This window comes from Gordionus sp. m RMFG-2023, chromosome 1 (genome assembly GCF_954871325.1).
Source record: "Gordionus sp. m RMFG-2023 chromosome 1, tfGorSpeb1-WG-v2, whole genome shotgun sequence".
In the NCBI taxonomy this organism is placed as follows: Eukaryota; Metazoa; Nematomorpha; class Gordioida; order Chordodea; family Parachordodidae; genus Gordionus; species Gordionus sp. m RMFG-2023.
The window spans coordinates 30,163,172-30,183,459 of NC_088775.1; the positions used below are offsets into that span (position 1 = coordinate 30,163,172).

At 25.2% G+C, this 20,288-nt stretch overlaps 1 protein-coding gene across 2 annotated transcripts in view; it reads right to left on the reverse strand.

Moving 5' to 3' along the window:
* Nucleotides 1-20,288, reverse strand: part of LOC135922678 (uncharacterized) — a 61,880-nt gene that overhangs the window by 18,608 nt on the left and 22,984 nt on the right. For both annotated transcript variants that reach the window (XM_065457110.1, XM_065457109.1), the window contains exons 8-10: nt 14,547-14,907; nt 14,185-14,395; nt 11,878-12,041 (exon numbers count right to left, since the gene is read on the reverse strand). In XM_065457110.1, the coding sequence (XP_065313182.1) occupies nt 11,878-12,041; nt 14,185-14,395; nt 14,547-14,907 (736 nt within the window). The remainder of the gene's footprint in view (nt 1-11,877; nt 12,042-14,184; nt 14,396-14,546; nt 14,908-20,288) is intronic.

Genomic DNA, 20,288 nt, shown 5'->3' on the forward strand with positions numbered 1-20,288 from the left:
TTTTTTTATAAAAAGAGATAGCGGTAGCTCGTTACTAAATAAATATAAAAAATATTGTATAATATTATAATTAATTCTAAAATCATAATCTTGTTATTTTATTTTAAATTTACATTTATAAATATGCATTGTAAATATATTTTTCAAAAAAATAAAAAATTTTAAATGTGGACAGTAGAGAATGATAATGAAAATAATTTTGGTACAGATCATATCGACAAAGTAATATCCCTTGAAAATAATGATGATATGGAATTTTCTTTTCCTAAATTCACAAAATATTTTAATCTCGATAAAAAATAATTAACCAGGGTATAAATTTTTCTGTAAGATGTGACGGAGGTTTTATCATCAAACAAGACTAGTAGCTTCAACTTGCAAAAACATTTAAAGGTAATATATCAAACAAATTTAATATTAATGTATAGCTCAATAATTCCTTAAAAAAATTAGAGCATCTATAATAGTTTTTGAGTTAGATGAGTTTATGAAAGTTGATAATATGACCCAGTCTAATAATGCTATATTTCAACTGGCCATAAGATAGTGCGCTATATTTTTGAAAAAATATCGATAGCGCCCTTCTTTTGTGTAAAATAACGGTAAAGCGCGCTATTTTTAAAAGTAGCTTTTAACAACACTATAAAATGCTTCCCTTTTTCTTATCTCTCTCTTTCTTTATCTCCATTTTAAATTTTCAATAATGTTAATGTCATGAGTAATTTATTTCTTTCATCTAATATAATGTTCATTATATTGGAAGATATCTGTTATTTTTAAGGAAATGATTAATGATAAAAATTCTACAAACAAAAATTTCTTTCAATTTTCTCTTGGATCTAAAGATATTTAAATTAGCTTTTATTTGATATTAATATCGATATTTTGTGTTGATATATTCCTGACCCTTATTATTACAAAAAAAATATTTTTTAATTACCTTTTATTTGATACTCATATCAAAAAAATTACATTTTACACCCCCTCTCTCCATCCACCCTTCAGTCCAAGTCATACCCAACAAGACAAAAAATGAATACCTTTAATCTAAAGATATTTAAATTAGCTTTTAATCGATATTTTGTGTTGATAAAAATATTCCTGACCCCCTAAGACCTAGACCAGCCCTCTATGAGTGATTATTATTATTATTACAATAAAAAATATTTTAAATACCTTTTATTTGATACCCATATCAAAAAATTATTTTTTACACCCCCCCCCCCAGATCAAGTAATACCCATCACATCAAGACCAAGAATGAAGACTTTCAGTCAAAATATATTAAAATTAGCTATTATTTGATACCCATATCGATATTTTATTTTGATAAAAATATTCTCACCCACCAGACCTAGACTCGCCCATTATGGGGGAAAGATTGACTTCTAGTTGAATAGATCTTTTGATTAGCTATCGATTGATATCCTATATTAGACATATCTTATTTCATAAGCCAAAAAACAACATAATTAATAAATAACAATAAAATTAAAAAGAAATAAAACGAAACGCGCGTAATACGCTTTTTAAAATAAGATTTCTCTTTATCACGATTAAAACGTGATAATACCGTATTATCATTCCTTAACTTAAAACCCTAATTTTTTAGTTATATATAAATTTAAACCCCGTGATGATCCTGGATAGTTCAGATCCCTTTAAAAATTACCATATATATATTGGGCATAGTTATTATCCACTTCTATTCTAACTCAAAATTTTTGAAAATGTCGAGTGGAGTGGAGCACTCCAATTCTAGACCGACGATATATAAAATTTTCAAATAACAATTTTTATAAAAAAATCTATATATATAATCACCGTAATCAAGAAATGAACGTTTTTATATCCTTAATGTTAATTTTTATTTTTCTCATCAACTTTCCTATCTTCTTAATGTTAATTTTTATTTTTCCTATCTTCTTAATGTTAATTTTTACTTTTCCTATCAACTTTCCTATATTCTTAATTATAAATAAATCGATGGAGACTATATCTCTCTAATGTTAAATTTAAAAAAAATTTTTGTATATAAAGGGGTTCGAACCCATAACTTAACGTTTTAAAGGCAAGCGTTCTTCCCGCTCAGCCACCTTCTATATTAAATTTTGTAATGTAATCTTTCTTATAATTATTTTGCTGTTATTTTATATTTTTATTGGCTTATTAATCTTTATTTTTATTAGTTTATTAAGGTCTTATTTCATTGGTTTAAATTTATTTTCTTTCTATTTTATTGGTTTAAATTTATTTTCTTTGTTTTATTAATTAATAACACTGTGTGACAAATTTCGACTTGATTTTTTGGGAGAAAATAAAATAAACATGTTTTAAGACAGTTTTTTATGCATATTATAAATCCGCTGTCAGTTTTTTTCTAGCACGTCAGGTTTTTTATTTATTTTAGGTTAAAGTGGCCAAAAAGGTCATTTTTAGCACTTTTTGAAGGTTTATAACTTTGGTTCTAATGATCCCTACAACTAATAAAATATCTTAATTTTTGCAGCAAACCTTCCTTATTTACATTTTTTTTTATAAAATCCTTACTCAATTTTATAACAACCTATATTTTTTAAATTTACCTTTATTTATAAAATCTTTTTTAATATAGCTTACATTTAATATATTTATTTATTATGACTTTCGTTCTCAAAAAAAAATTATTGAAAGATATTAAATGTTTATGAAAAATTAAGCGCGAAAAAAGATAATTCTTCTCCTTTCTTCCTACTCGTTATTTGGCATTATTATTTATTGCCCATACTACGGGTTCAGGTACTCCATTGGAAAATCATATATATTGATATAAATTGATTAAAAAAACAAATATTCTTAAATACATCTAAAAAAGATATATATTAATAAAAAATATGAAAAAATTACCAATTATTGCATTTTAAATGAATTTTGCTTCAAAAATGCTCAATTCAAAAAGAATACAAATTAAAAAAGTGGGTACAGATATCTGATTTTGGTATAAATTGATCATAAATGCATAAAATATTACTAAATACAAAAAAAATAAATATTACCTTAATTTTGCTTTAAAAATGACTTATGCAGAGAAAATTCGTGTACAAATTAAAAAGTTCGAAAATATCTGTACCGACTTTTTTAATTTATAGATTTTGGTTGAATTTTCATGGCATAGGCTACTTTTGAAACATAATTAGAATTAATATATAATCTTGAGCATATTTGAAGCAAAATTATATAAAATTTATCTTCTAAAGTTAATAATTTTGTAGTAATTTAAATTGAAAACTTAAGGCCCCCAAAACGAAATTCTTTACCATTTTTCTCAAAAACCAATAGATAAAAAATTATAAAAATTGGTAAATTTATAAAGAAATATAAGTTTAACACTATCACCAATTTTCAGGGATTTTTATTCGATACTTTTTAAAATATATCCGTATAAAGACCTAAATTTTACCATTTTTGAGATTTCGAAAAGTTGTCTTTATACGGTAATATTTTTAAAACTTGACGTGTAGGGAAAATTTGGAAAACGGATTCGAACTCAGGGTCAAATTCAGCACCAAAACTTGTTTTTATTTTCTTCTTCCATTTTTCTTGTCACACAGTGTAATCAACCATTTTTAATTAACGATCTTTTTCTAATTAACGATTTTTAAGAAGATCACAACCTTTTTTATATTTTTAAAAAGATAGTCAAGTATAATTATTTTATTAATAAAATTTAATATTATATATATAAATTATCATGGAAAATATAAATATTTATACAAACCAAAAATTTGTTCAAATTCTTTAGTACCAAGTGAAATCCAACTATCTTTTATATTAAAACGTCTTCAATTTCCTAAATCAGTGTCAACCCTTCGATCATGTAGGTTTATGTTACCTGCTTTCTAATTCAGTGTCAACCCTTCGATCATGTAGGTTTATATTACCTGTTTTATACCATGGATAACTTAATGTAGGATTAAGCAAATGTACTTCTTAAAAAAACCTAAAGTTTACAAAATATGCTCAAATAATTAACGTAAGTATTTATTAAAATATCAATTAACCATTTTTAAATTTTAAAAATGACAAATTAGTTTTTAAAAAAAGTTTAATATTTACCCTGTTCATATAAAAATATGGACATGAGATATTGTGAGAAAAACATAAATAAATATAAATTATGTTTTAAGTTAAAGAAATACAATATTTTTAAGATTTGTAAAAAATAATTGATACTTTAAAGATTAAGAAAAAAAGTAAATAACTAGATTACAGACATATATAAATGAGGATAGACAGATGCCAAATTAGGCAAAAATATGAAATAATGAAAAGCTAGGAATGAATGAATCATTTCAAATTTTTAAAAATGACAAATTAGTTTTTAAAAAAAGTTTAATATTTGCCCTGTTCATGTAAAAATATGGACATGAGATATTGTGAGAAGAACATAAATAAATATAAATTATGTTTTAAGTTAAAGAAATAACCTTTTTTAAATTTTTAAGAAGATAAAATTATTTCTTACCCTGTCAAGTATAATTATTTTATTAATAAAATTTAACTTTATTTAGCAATTATCATGTAAACTATGGAAAATTATTTTTAATTAAATTTTTAGGAAGATCACAACCTTTTTTAAATTTTTAAGAATAAAATAATCGTCAGGGAAAAAAAAATAAATTATCAAATTTATAAAAATGACAAATTAGTTTTTAAATTTAAATTCAATTTAGCCAATTGAACATTAAAAGTCATGCTCAAAAAACTAACCCAGGTATTTATTAAAATATCAACTATAAAAAATAAAGATATATTTTATTTAACCAATCAAAAAATAAATATATAAAAATAACATATAATAGCGGAAAAATTTATGATTCCCATCAATCTTACCCTCTCAGGTATAAGATTTATCTTTAGAAATAAACTAAATTATTTTAATTATATGTCACATATTATTATTTAAAGTCAAATGGACTCTATATACCTATTTATTTCATGGAATTAAAATACTCAAATGCCTAAACTATGTAACTATGCCACAATATGCCAATCAAATTCACTACTCCTTAGTACATATTACATTTTAAATTTAACAAATAAATTAAAATTATATTTAGCCAATTGAACATTAAAAGTCATAACAAAACTTTTCTCTCACCATTAATATGTGATCTCTGGAATACCAATTTAGCACTAAGTAAAATCCAACCTTTTAAATTAAAATGTCGTCAATTTCCTATTCTCCCATCTTTTGTTATTACTATTAATAAAAGTCAGTGTCAAACCTTCGATCATGTAGACATCTCATTTATTTAAAAAAATAATTAATCAACCCTCAAATTTATTGAAATTAAAATGCTCAAAAAACTATCAATTAAAAATATTTAAATATTAAAAAAAACCATATAATAGTGAAAACATTTATGATTCCCATCAATCTTACCCTCTCAGGTAAAAAATTTATTTTTACAAAAAGTCAAATGGACTCTCTATATACCTATTTATTTCATGGAATTAAAATACTCAAATACCTAAACTTTGTAACTATACCACAATATGCCAATCAAAGTCACTACTCCTAATTACAAATTACATTTTAAATTCAACAATTTTAATTATATTTAGCCAATTGAACTTAAAAGTCAATATAATACTTTTCTCTCGCCATTAATATGTGACCTCAGGAAATGATATACAATACCTATTTATCCATATCTTCCTAAATTTATGAATACAAATTCACATATTTTACATTCATATATTTAACATTAGATTTAATAAAATCTATATATATTCACAGAAGATGCTCCTTTATTTAAAAAAAAAAGGTATTAAAAAAAAATTTCATATAATAGTTCAAGATTTTTTTATTCCCGTCATACTTGACGGGTTATCAACTAGTCATTATAATAAACTTAACTTCAATATAAAAAAACTTTTTATTTTTTAAATTATTATTTTTGTAAAAAAAATAATCTAAGTAAATAACTAAAAAATAATAATTAATAAACAACTTCAAAAATATTAAAAAAACGCATCATGAGACTTTGCCATTTTTCATCACAAATTATAAATTTACAACATAATTTCTTTTTATTATTTATACATGCCTGACATTTAATCTTTATTTTTTTCCATATTTAATTACAATATGTATTAAAATAAAATTTTACTTTTTTATTTTACACCTTATATTGTATATTTAAAAATAATAATAATAATATTACTCGTTTCACTTCACTGTAATCGGATATTATGTAGGGGATTTGTTTATAAAAAAAATATACATGAAAGTAAAATAAAAATTAATTAAATTTAAATAGATTCTAGATGTGCCAGTAAATTTTTTTTTAAAAAAATTCGGGTTCTGGCCGGAAAACATTTTAATCAAAGGACCCCAAATTTAAACAAATATTTAAATGGTAAGAAAATGAGATTAAAAACTTTATTAATTTAGAATGTATAAGATTTAATTTAAGTTAAGACTAGAAAATGAGATTTATTTTCTAGTACTTTTCATTTATCCGAGCCCCAGGTGTAATCCATAGGTGGGTCTGAACCCCGGGTCGGCCTGAGAACATAAAAGGGTCGTAAATTTTACGACCAAGCAAATTAACAACACTACCCATAAGTTTCAAAAAATTTACCTAAGCCTGACCCAAGTCCATATTCATTTAATTGGATGAATTTAATGAAAATTAACAATATATATGTGTATATTTAGGCATCGTTTACAATAATTAAATTTACTATCATTAGAATAAAAAATTGCAATATTTTTAATAGTTAGCATCTGTTTTAAATAGGCTAAATTTAAATCAAAAAAATCTAGAGCAAGCATATAAAACACTGGTCTAGCTCTTAAGTTATTAATCCCGATTTGAGTCGATTTTTAAAAACGCCCCAATTCAAATTTTAACTAAAACAAATATTATCTTAGCCTCGAGATTTGGCAAATAGAGGTCCAAACATTTATCCCATCAATGAGCAAAATCTGTAGGCTAACATATTATTTTGGCTATCTTAATTGGGTCGTTTTTAAAAATCAACCCTAATTAACCTTTTTAACAACTCTACCTGGCCCAAAGGAAAATAATATTATACCCGACTCATGGACTGGACCAGCCAATGAAGGTGGGTAATTCCATGACAAATCGATATGTGATTCGGACGACCATTTTTCTTTGCATGGGTCAAATAGATTGTATACTTTTTACAAATTTTAATGGCCTAGCTCAAATGTTCGATGAGAGCCTTTTCCTCTTTTAACAAATCTAAAAATACTCAAAATATTCTTGGTCTAAAGTAACAAATTTTAATCATTTTGTAGCCGTTAAAATTCTACTTAAGGAAATGCACAAATTACTTTTAAAATATCCTCAGTCATTGTTTCCGACAAAACAAAACAAAAATTATTATGAAAAGTGCCCCATTTAAAATGATGAAGCTTATGAAATGTGTTTATTATCAATATATTTATAAATTTAAAGTAAAAATATGAATAGAGAAAATAAGAATTTAAATTTCATTTAGTTTTTATAAATTTAGAAATTAAAAAAGCAATTATAGAGGGTGTTATTTATAAAGATAATTTAATCTATTTTTATTTTATTGGGGTACAAAAATATGTATTTTTAAAATATTTATAGTGTACATAATAATTTTATAGAAATGTTTATTTATAAATAAAATGTAATTTTATCGAACTTTAAAGGCCTTTAACTCGGGATATATTTGAGGTAGAGCATCAAAATTTTGATTTGTATAAAATATACAATTTTAATCCATTTTAAAAATGGCCGGTCGAAAATCAGGTTATTTTGATCGATTTTTCTAGGTCTCTGCTTTGTCTCATTAGTTATTTTCCATTAAGAATTACTTTATAAAAATTATTTATACTATAAAATTTGATTTTTTTATATGTATAAAAAAAATTCGATCTGGCCAACTTTTGAGCAGATTTTTCGGTAAAAAAATTCGATTTAACATTATAAAATATTAGTTGTATTTAATAATAAGCCTTCTCAAGTTTTCATCAGTGGAGGATCAGTTTATACTGCACATTTAATGGGAAAATAAAACATAGACCCATATTTTTTTTAACGATTCAGAGTTTAATAGGCGTAAAATTATTCATGAAAAGCAAATATTAATTCAAATCTTATATGGGATTTTTTGATAATCCAATGTAAAATTAAATTTGCTTGTATGTTTTTCAAACAAATATTTATGTATCTAGAATTTAGATACATGGCTCTTGATGCTTTTCATTTATGTTGATTTTTAATTGGATTTAAATCGAGCTTTAACCCTGTATTCCACACTTTATCAATAAATGACATATTTAAAGGCACATTATTTTCGTCTCTTTCTATAAAAACATTTCGAATAGGGCTTAAAATTTTTTCAGTGTTTGTATTTAAATCAGGGTTGGCAAATCGGTCAATTGACCAGTCAAATTCAGTCAATTGACGGGTCAATTGACCAAAGGAAGAATAAATTGAAAATATGTTTAAAAAGGGAAAAAAGATGTAAATACATGTGATCACAATGTTTGCTTATTTTTTGTGTCCACAATATCAAGAGGAGAACTCACAAGTATGTGATATAATTCAAGAATTAGCTCTTTTACAAGGTAGTGATGACCAAAATATTTTAAGATAATTAATTTCAGAAGCAAAAACAGCATGTTTAATATAGCAAATTATGCGGAAAGTAGTAATTTCCAGAAACAATCAATTCCGACCTCTAGTTAATAGATTAAACTTTGTCCACCCTGCCCATTAAGAGACTAACAATTCCTAGTTCTACTTCTTCTTTAGAAAGAAATAGGTCGATTAGGGTTAATATTCTTATGAAAATGGAAATCGATTGAAGACAGTGGCGTAGCTAGGAATTTTCCTTAGAGGGGGTCCATACATATAAAAGCTGGGGGGCGGCAGGGTTTATCTTACAAATCATAACCATATCTTCGATAATATATAATAAATATATTTTTTAAAATGTTATTATAATTTAGTAGATTATTCTCAATGACTTTATAATAATACTATCCATAATAATTTCAATAGTAATATAATATCCTTCCAAAAACATCAAAACCAGAAAAATATAATTCATATAAAATCACTTTGAAGTCTTTTGAACGTATAATCTCAAAAAAAATTTTGCTCTGGGAGGGGTCCAAACCCGAAAACCACCCCCGTAGCTACGCCACTGATTGAAGATCTAAGACATCAGGAAAATTGATTAAAAAATATTAAAGAAAATGATAATATTGAAAATGAATCAGAACAAGAACTCCGCTACAATAGCTACACGTTAGTTATTGAATGACAATGAATTTAAAAAATTAATATTATAGATTTTATTTTACTATTATATTCAAAATAAAGTTAATATTAACTTTAAAAAAACATATATTTGAATTTGACCACATTTGACCCTATTTGACCATATTTGACCGGTCAAATATCGGTCAATTGACCGAAACGTATTTGACCGGTCAAATGCACAACCCTGATTTAAATACACAATGCGTAAAAGTATTTTTTTTTAAATTTTTAACTTATAACACAAAGGAATGACATATAAAATTTAATTATTGAATAAATGATATAATATTAAAATTTTATATCCGAAATGATTTAAAACAATCAATTTCAAAAGTAAAATATAATGAAACTCAATATTTGGTACAAATCACTTTGGTAACCAATTTACATCAGGGATTTTTGCACCATGCTTTTGTACTATATTTATGTGAATGAACGATTATATCATGTCTTATTTCCTTCATCAAAATAAGACATGTCGGCTCTTTGTAACATTATGGATACATTCTACTTGCAGAGCCCTCTACCATTGAATAGTAATGGCCTTTGTTTTTTCATTCGTAATTTTAAATATACACAATCTCGCATATACAAAAAATTTTTATAAGTATCATAGTATATAGAATACTATATGGTGATGTGTGATCTTATGAGAATCCCGTTTGTATTATTATCAGAGACCTGCAGACCCGGCCTGGCTAAGATACACAAGCCAGGCTGTATATTAATATTTGAAAACTCAATGAAACTCGGGAAACTTATTAATATTATTTTTTTTATTTAAAAATAATAAAAATGCGATCGTGTGGATATGGGTGGGAATTTTTTTGATGTAATAATAATTCAAAGTTTCATTACTCAAAATTTTTAAGAATTCCATATTTTCTTATAAAAATTTTACAATTCTTTAATTTTACATTAAAAATGGAAAAGATGTGTACTATATTAAATGCTATTAAGTTAGAACTAAAATATTTTTTATTGAAAATTTTCATAATTCTTTGATTTTACATTAAAAATAGAGTAAATTATTTAAAATTTTTAAAAAGATGTGTGCTAAATTAGATGCTACTAAGTAGGACCATTAAATCAAATACTAGACAATTAAGCAATTTATTTGAATAAACATAATATATAAACTAATAATATATAGATATATATAAAATTTTAAGGAAAAACATAAATAGTTCTATATAAATTTATAACATTTAAAAATTTAATTAATTTATTTAAATTTGACATATTTTTAATATTACTAAAATAAGAATATTTACACATATATATATATATATACATAAGAGGAAGATTTTCTTTAAGATCTGTGAAATTAAAAAAAATCTTATTGCATCTAAATCTAAAATTAGGCCAATTGAACAAAAAAAGTAAGCAATTCTTTAACTTTTGAGTAATGAAACCTTGAATTATTATTACATCAAAAAATTTCCACCAATATCCAGATCACATATTTATTATTTTTTTAATTATATTTTAGAAAAATAAATATTTTTTTTAAAAAATAATATTAAAAATTTCTGTGTTTCAGTGAGTTACCTAATTTTTTAAATATATACAGGCCAGGCCTAAATATTATTTTTGAAATACCCAAACGAGGCTAGATATTTTAAATCACCATTATTATCTATAAAATATTATATTTTAAAAACATCAGGATTGGCCAAAAAAAAAATTAAATACAGGATGGGCCATGCAAATCGTACCTCTGCAGGTCTCTCACATCAAATAATACAATTATATATCTTCCTTTTGTAATACGTTTGTAATTTAAAAAATTAAATACTTTTTACATGCATTATGTATTTAAATACAAACACTAAAAAAATTTGAGTGTTTTATTTTTTAAAGTTAAACTAGTTAACAATGAAAATAATGCATTTTTTTTAAATTTATCATTTATTGATATGGTGCACAATAATGATTAAAATTATTTTAAAATCTTGAAAATATGTGAATGAAGACAAACACATTTACTTGTGTAAAAGAATTATGTAATTTGTTTGCTTTATAACTTAAAACAAAATTTATCACCTACTACTATTGATATTTGGATTTAATTTTTTAAGTCTGCTCGATTTTTTTTAAATGATTTGTAGCGCTTGACCTGATCCTGGAAAAATTTGACCCACAATAAAAATTATTTGTTCGCTTGGCCCAAATTCATTTAAAATTAGAAAAAAAATAACTTTTAATTCTAAAAATATTCTACAAATAAAAAATATTAGTGCCTTGTTTGTTGCATGAATTTTAAATTATATCAAATAATTTCACAGAATTTAATGTCATATTTAAATATTTAAGCAAGACCAAGCCCGATCTTTTTTAAAAAATATTAAGCCTGACCCAATCATTTTTTAAAAAGAGGCCAAGCCCGAAGTCTGTACGGGCCAGGATTATAGATCTCTATCTACTAACCCAAATGTAATCATTTTTTAAATTTAGTGAGGGGGGGTCACGACCTCTAAACACCTGAATCCGCCACTGTACCCCATAAAACAATCGTAGAGAATCTTATAAATCATTAAATTTTTATTTATTCATTTACCTTAAGCATAGGTTGACCAAGGAACGGTTTGTTAAGGTGCAATTCAGCTAATGTGCACGACATGTTGATGCCAGGACCAGAAGTTTCCATGTCAAGAGGAGATGGAGAATTAGAATTGATGCGTGTCAGACTGCCATTGTTAAAACTAGTGGTGTTCATGCCATCTGAGAAAATATATTTATTTAGGTAAATGATTTATTTATTATTATGAATATATGTAAAAATAAATCATATATTTTCAACAAAAACGCAAAACCTGGGAAAAGAAACACCCCAAAATGAGAGAGGTCCATGTATGCCCCATCCCAATATTATTGTAATAGATATAAGTTTTTTAAATATAATCTTAAAATTACTCCATCTTTTTGAGCTTTTTAGAAAAGCTCGCCCAAGACGGAAGCTTGACTTTCCCTGAATGTATTTAATATTTCAATAGCATAAAAAAATATGATAGATTTTACGATATTTTACAGTTTGAGAATCCAAAATTGTCATTACTTTTATTAAAAGTATCGTTCAGCTAAAGGATTAGGCTTACCTAAATTTTCCTGATGTAATTTATCAATTCACTTTCTCAAACTAGAAGGCCTACAAAATGGGTTTCTTGGCTCAAAGCTAGCAGAGGCTCATCGCGCATTTATTTGGCAAATAAAATCTAGGAAAATAATTCCCCAGAAAAGATATTAAAAATTACAAAATAATAGGAGAAATAATATGGAATAAAAGTCCTTATTATACAGGACATGGTTTTTAATTAATAATTTCGATGGGCCTATCTCTGATAATATAATTGCTAATGAGCTAAAGTTTAGTTTTTGATATAACTATAGAACATCGTATATAATGTGCCTATAAATTTTTATCGATGAAAGTCAGCTGTGAGATGTTTGATTTAACATAAATTTCAAATATAAAATTTCAATATCATTGTATTATGGTGGTTATAAATGGTTAGAAGCATTACCAAGTAGTAATGCAGGCAACCTCTTATCAAATAAATAATTAAGAGCATAGTCCACCAAATTGAATGCAGCATCTTGTAACCATAAACATAAAATATTAGTTGATTCCAAAGGGAGGGAAACATGGTCTTAATTGTATATTTAGTCAAGGCAGACAAGCAAGATATGCAGCAATTAATTCAGTTGAGGGTGAGAATACCAAACACTCTGGTGCCTGCTAATTTAACATCAGATGATGGCCTGGGGCTAGGTGTTAACTCTTAATTTGGGACTTCTCATGGTCTCTTCATTTCCAAAAAATGTAAATTCTAAGGTAGATATAGTTAAGGAAAAAAATCTAAGATTAACATGTTTTTATACTTATCATTATTACTTATGTCAAGCGGAACTTTAAATTTATAAGAGCTCTTATATCATAACCCAAAAAATTTTAACTATTAAAAAAAAATTTATTTTTATAAAATGAGTATTTTACTATTATTATTGATATTAATTTTTAAATAAATAAAATATTTAGGATTAAAAAAAATATCAAAGCTATTTTAATTTAGCAAAACATTCTCGATTTAAAAATTATAAAAAAAAATTAATTTAAAACTTTTATTTATTTAAATAAAATATAAAAAGCATGAAAACTATTTAAAACATAACATATACAAAACTATGTTAAAATAAAATGTATTTTAAAAGATAAAAAAACATGTAAACTATTTAAAAAACATACAAGACAAGAGAAAAAACAATGAAATTAAAAAAAACTCTCATTGAAATCTGAGAAAACTTGAGTTACAAAACCGTAATTAGAATTAAAAATTGCATAGTATATTTCATTTAAATTTTCTTTGTAATAGATGCTTAGGGGTAAATTAAACTGCTAGACTCATTACTTAAGGAAAGTATCATTAATAGAAAAGTAATAGCAAAATGTATGACAGTCTAGAATCCTATCAATATGGCAGCTCATGACAAAGTTGTGGTAAATTTCCTAGTAATCGGGTAGCATATTATATTCCCAGGAACAAGGTTATTTATAGATTAAATCAAATATAAGAAAGTATTAGCTCCCCCTAATAAAATAAACGATAAGGTCTTGGCTTATATATAGGTTAGATATATTTATTTATTGCTAGATGTTAATTCTACGATATCAAGTCAAAGTGAGATTACTTATATTGAGAAAATTAATATTGTTTTATCAATCTTTGATGTAAAATTTAACATTTTTAACAAGTTTAAGTCTTATTTTTGCTAGAATTGATCATACATCTCTTATATTTGTTTTAATTTTCCTATAATTTTTCCAAATTTTATATTCTTGGAAATATTTTATCTCTATATAAAGTACTTTCGAGCCCTGGGGAGAGCATAGTGAGGTCTGGCATGAGAATCATGTTGCCATCAAGAGTCATGTTACCCAGTTTGGCTAATGCAGCCAATCCCATTATATTGGTGGCAAAGGCTGAAGAAGGGTTCATGTCATTGAGGGGTAGAGCTAGCGATGATGTCATGGCGGACAGAGAGGATGGAGACGTAAGCGCAGGGTCATTGTTATTAGCCTGTTCAAAATAAAAGATGTTAATTTTAATTATTTATCAGACATATCATTGGAATAAATGAGATTTGCTTTAAAAAACCTGTTATAATAGAAAGACCCCTAAAGATTGCATTATAAAATTTATTCACATATAGATATGAGTCAAGTAAAACCTCACGCTCTAAGCTATCAAGTGAACTAATGTCGCCATTGGTGAACGACTTGGAGCAGGAGCTCTCGTCTCCTGATTTAGTTTCCCTCTCGACCCCTGGATCCCTCTGGGTGACAAAAGGTTCCAAAAATTGTTCTTTCAAAAATGTTTCCAGCTTGGCTGGCGTATCCAGGTGAAAGGTGAGGTCTAGATCCGTGGCCGCTGCATATTTATTATTGGGTCTGTCTATTCCTGGTTCAACAACAGCTAATGGAAGTCCAGAATTGGCAGAAAGAATAAATAACCGATGTTTAACAAAAGGTTTGAGAGAGAGCATCTCAGGTAAATTGCAACGCCGCAGCATTTTCTTAGTAAATTCAGTGCTTATATTATTGTGTGGAGTAATGGAAAAAAATAAGATGTTTTAGCTAATATTAAAAATAGATCTAAAATAATTTACCTTTTTATTTGTATTTTAGATAATTATTAGGTTTTGTTTTCAACAGTTGGAAAAAAATCTTAAAATTGAAGATTTTTTTTAAAAAAAAATTCATTTCATCTTGAAGGATATTTTATGCATGAATATTACATAGGATATATTTATAGAATAATTATTTTCCTTTTGAATAAACCATTACTTTTTTGATTTAATCTTTTCCTTTTTGAATGGGAAACTGTAAAATGAATTCTTATTCACTTATAATTTAGTCTCACAAATTAACAAAAAAATTTTTTAAAAAATCGTGATTTAATAGAATCATATATTAAAAAAATGATAATTTTTGCCAATGCTAAATAAAATAATGATTCACCGAATTTATAACCATCTATATCATTACAAAAAAATACTTAAGCACAGGGAGATTTAGTATAAAGGGAACAATAAAAATAGATATTTTATTTAGATTGGAGGTCGGCTAGGACCAAAGCCCAGCCAGTAGGTTACATATATTTTTTGGACCTAGCCTGACAAATTGCTTAAAATATTTTTATTATCAGGCCAAAATTTTGAAAATGGTTAAAAAACAGGTAATTTTGCTAATAATATATTAAATTATTATAGACCAAACCAGACAACTTGTACAAAATCTTAAATAATAATCCTCAAAAAACGTCAATCAAATTTAGCCAATAGTGTTCTATTAAAAATTATTTGACCAATAAAAATTATTATAGCGTTTTTGGTTCAATGGTATTCATCATACCAAACTCAAGCATTCATGCAATTTAGATATATTTCTATCACATTTTAACCATCTTCATAAGGTTAAATTTTTCATAGTTATTTATTTAGTCATATTATTTTTTTTAAATAATCAATTCATACCCAAGATGCATCATCAGAAGACGTTAAGATATTGAGCTGCAGGCTAAATATTCATTTTTCATAACTATAAAATCTAACAAATTTAATTTAGATAAATAATATAAAAGGTAATCTATCAAATCAAAAAATTTAGCTTAGTCACTTGCATTTTGTATGATTATATATTTTAAAAAGATTATATAAGTAAATATTTGCATTTATCATTCCCAGTTTAGTTACACACTTGGAGATGACACCCATGGAGTTGTTAAATTAAAAACATAATACATCACTTCTAAGAAAATACAATAGGTCTGTTATTTTGCACTAATTGTTATCATTGGAAGCTGTTTGGATTTATTAAGAATGAGTCTTTTATTGACTTCAAAAAAATTTAAACTTCAATTAATTATTTTTGATGAGATTAAAAATACCAAGGTAATAAAAGAGGACATGTGACCCCTGCTGGATCCTTTCATCAGAGTCTATGATATGTGGGCTGAATAAAGGAGTTTTAATGTTACAATATGTCTATAGGAATTTAGGAGTAAAACAAATTATGAAATGTTCTAGAAATTTGTCATTAAAAGTATTTTTAAAGTCTACTATGGATTCTGAATATAATACAAATGGCAGGCTATTTTGACTACTCCCTTAACACCGAATCCTAATTGCAATCTATAACTAATTTGATCCTGGATTTTCACCCATGGCAATTATTTTTGCTAATAATCTTCTAAATAGCTAATTACAATGGGGTGGATACCACACTTTGATTTAAATCTAGGAGGTCTTTGTTTAAAAGAGTATTTATGAAAGTCTTAAACATTTAAATGATTTTTTGAGATAAGTGTAGATTTTATAAGAAATTCTTGAGGATGAAAACAATGTGTCTGGATGTGAATAAAATAATGAATAAATCCAATTATTTCTTTATTAGATAATTTATATAACTCGCAAATAATATTATTTTTATTCCATATTTTTCATAATATATTTGGTTTTTTCTAAAAATTTGCAGAATGAACATAAATAATCTATTCCTCATATTTGGCTATTGATTAAAGAAAATATTCTTTCGATGTTGGCATTATGAGCTGTTATAGAATATAATAAAGCCTACATTTTTAAGGATTGGAATATAAGAGAAATCAGACCAATTTTAGTGAAGAGTAGATTTTGTATATTCAACCATCTGATTTTATTTTGACTACTTGGGAACATTTTTAATTTCTATCCATTGGAAACATTCAATTCTTCTAGAGGTTCTGACTAGAGAGCAAAATATAAAATGCTATGTCTACATTTAATAAATTATCTTTCATTGCATCAATTAAAATTTTTTTGTTCATTTTTAACATTTGTCTCAAATATTGTTTTTACTTTTAATGAAATTTTATTTTCTTTCTTTCTGTTAACAAATCGTCGCCTGAGAATTATATTATTCTATCTCCACTTTTTTCTGTATTTTGAATACTAGAAATGCTTTCCTAATTTTTTTTTAATTTAAGGATGTGTATATTTAATATTTATTAATCACTTAATTTTATAATATAAAATACCATGATATATTTCTTATTATTCTAAAACTGAAGATAGAATAAATACCAAATTTTATTTTTATTCTATTCTCCAAACAACTTCTCTTTAAATCCAAAAATATTATTGAATAATAATAATTACTGTTGTAAACAAGACAACAGATGAATAAAAATTGTGGTAATATTATTTTTTTTAAAAAAATAATAAAAAAATATTCTTTTTTTTAAAAAAATAATAAAAAAAATATTCTTTTTAATTTTTTGTTTTTTTTTGAACCAGTAATATTGGAATCTTTATATAAAACCATACAATCAGTTAAAATAACTCTTAATGGGTCATTCCACATCAAATGAGCAAAAAAATGAGATTTTCGGCCGACCCCTTTCGATTTTTTTAAAATTTGGTAAGCAAAGAATGGTCAATGTAACTAAGAAGTAGCCAAAATTTTAGCCTCCTAGCATTTATATTTTTGAAGATATTAGGGTTCAAAGTGGCAAAAATGAAGTATTTTTACCATTATCTGCCTTCATTCAATTAAGCATATCTTAAAAACTACATAATTGTAAATTACGAATTTAATATCAAAATTACATACAAAGACTCCTTAAAAAATTTTTTTTATTTTTTTTACCAATTTTCGGCTATTTTATTTAATATATAAAGACGACTAAAAAAGATTTTTTGGAAATAATACGACCTTTAATTTTTTTAAAAAATTTAGTAGACATTATTAAACTCTTCCTTTATATTTATAAAAAAAAATTGGTTTGGGAAGCGGCTATCTTCATTCTCAAAATCGATAAAAATGTTTAGAAAAGTGTATAAATATTTTCCCGATAGGGGACATAAAATTTAATGGTTTTTCTTGGACTATTTGATATAAATTAAAGATTATTTATCTTGTAAGTGAAAATAACAATAAATGGGGCTTTCATTCAATTATAGAAATTGTCTATCGATAAAAGAAATTCAATTTATTACTTTATTTATAATTTATTATAAAATTTTTTGTCATATAGCATATATTTAATGAATATTAATAAAATATATTTAACCAAGTTTATATTTCTTGAATATATGAATCAGAATCTTGTGAATTTCATAGACGTCAAAAAAAATATCAAAATTTTCTCTATTCAATTTTTTAAAATAATTTGATATATTTAAAATATTACAAATATTAATTTATTATTATTATGAAATTATATACAAAATAAAAGTATTATCATAAAATAACCCAAAACAATATAAATAATGGATCGGATTTTCTAAAATCAGAATAGCCTTACTAAATTAGAATAACAATAAATAAGTGTTTCAATCAATAAAATAAATAAAAATTTTAAAATTGATTAATCATTCAATAATACATGCTCACTATATTCATTTTTTAATTAATTTCTTGGTATTTTGATTTTTATAAACACCTAACCCCAAGCCTGGAAAAACTATAGATGAATATACAGTTAAATTGTACAAGAATTTTATTGTATGGACGAAATAAGCAGAATCATGCCAGGCAAGAAAGATTGCGTTTCGATTTTGACCAAAAACGGAAAAGAGAATACCATACATAAGAGATTAATTTTAGATAATTTGAAAGAAATTTATATATTTTTTAAAGAAATGAGGCCTGATGTTAAAATTGGTTTTTCGAAATTTGCAAGCAATCGCCCAAAAATTGTATACTCGTTGGAGGTAGTGGTACACATGTTTGTGATTGCAGCTACCACCAAAATTTTAAATTAATGATCATGGGATCAAAATTACCCAATTTAACCATTGATATGTTGCCCTTTAAAACATACAAACATATTTAACATTTAATAATTTGCAATTCGCCTCAACCATCCATATGGGCAAATGTGATAATTGTCCAGGGTCAACACATTTACGCGATCAAATAGAAATATTGTTTCGTTCTAAGGACATCGAATTTATAACATACAAACAATGGCTATCCATAGATAGAACCACTCTTGAAACAATAACGAAACCAGAAGGTGAATTTATCAATGCCTTTTTTGAAAAAATGGAATCTTTATTACTCCATTTTTTTATTTCAACGCAACAATCGTTGTATCAAAACGATCTAAAATTGAACTTAGATGAAGACCAATATTTAATCATATGTGATTTTTAAGAAAACTATAGCTTTATAATTCAGGATGAAGTACAAATTTATTATTGAAATAGGGCTCAATGCACTGTTCACCCTTTTGTTATATATTATAAAGATAATTTTGCCAATATTTGTTGCCTAAATTATGTAATGATATCCGAATCTTTGCAACACAATACAATAGCAGTACATAATTTCATTGGTATATTTTTTAATTAATAAAATTTTTAGGCCAAATAAAATTTTTTATTTTTACGATGAATCCGCTGCACAGTATAAAAATCGTAAAAATTTTATTAATATTTGCCATCATGAGATGGATTTAGGAGTACAGGCGAAATGGCATTTTTCTGCTACAGCACACGGGAAAAGTGTTTGTGATGGGATTGGTGGCACTGTTAAAAGATTAGCAGCTATACAAGGCTTTACTCAAAGTAAATAACCACATTATATGAATTGTACAAGTTAAATAAAGATAATATTAATGTCATATATTTTAAATAGATGACCAAAATAAATTATGATTACGAAGATCCATTACTCAGGGAAAGATTTTCAAAAACTAGATCTATACCTGGAAGGAACACACAAAATAAACAACTTACAGATCTACATCAATTTAAAAGAAAAATGTATTCCAATTCAAGAGAAAGTACCTTAGAATAGTTATCATATAATGATGAATGTATAATTATTGAAGAAATATCAGGATACCTAACGTATCCTTATGATTCTAATTAGTGGTTAGCTTTGTTTTAGTGAAAAATCAAAAGTAGGAAGAAATGTATATAAAG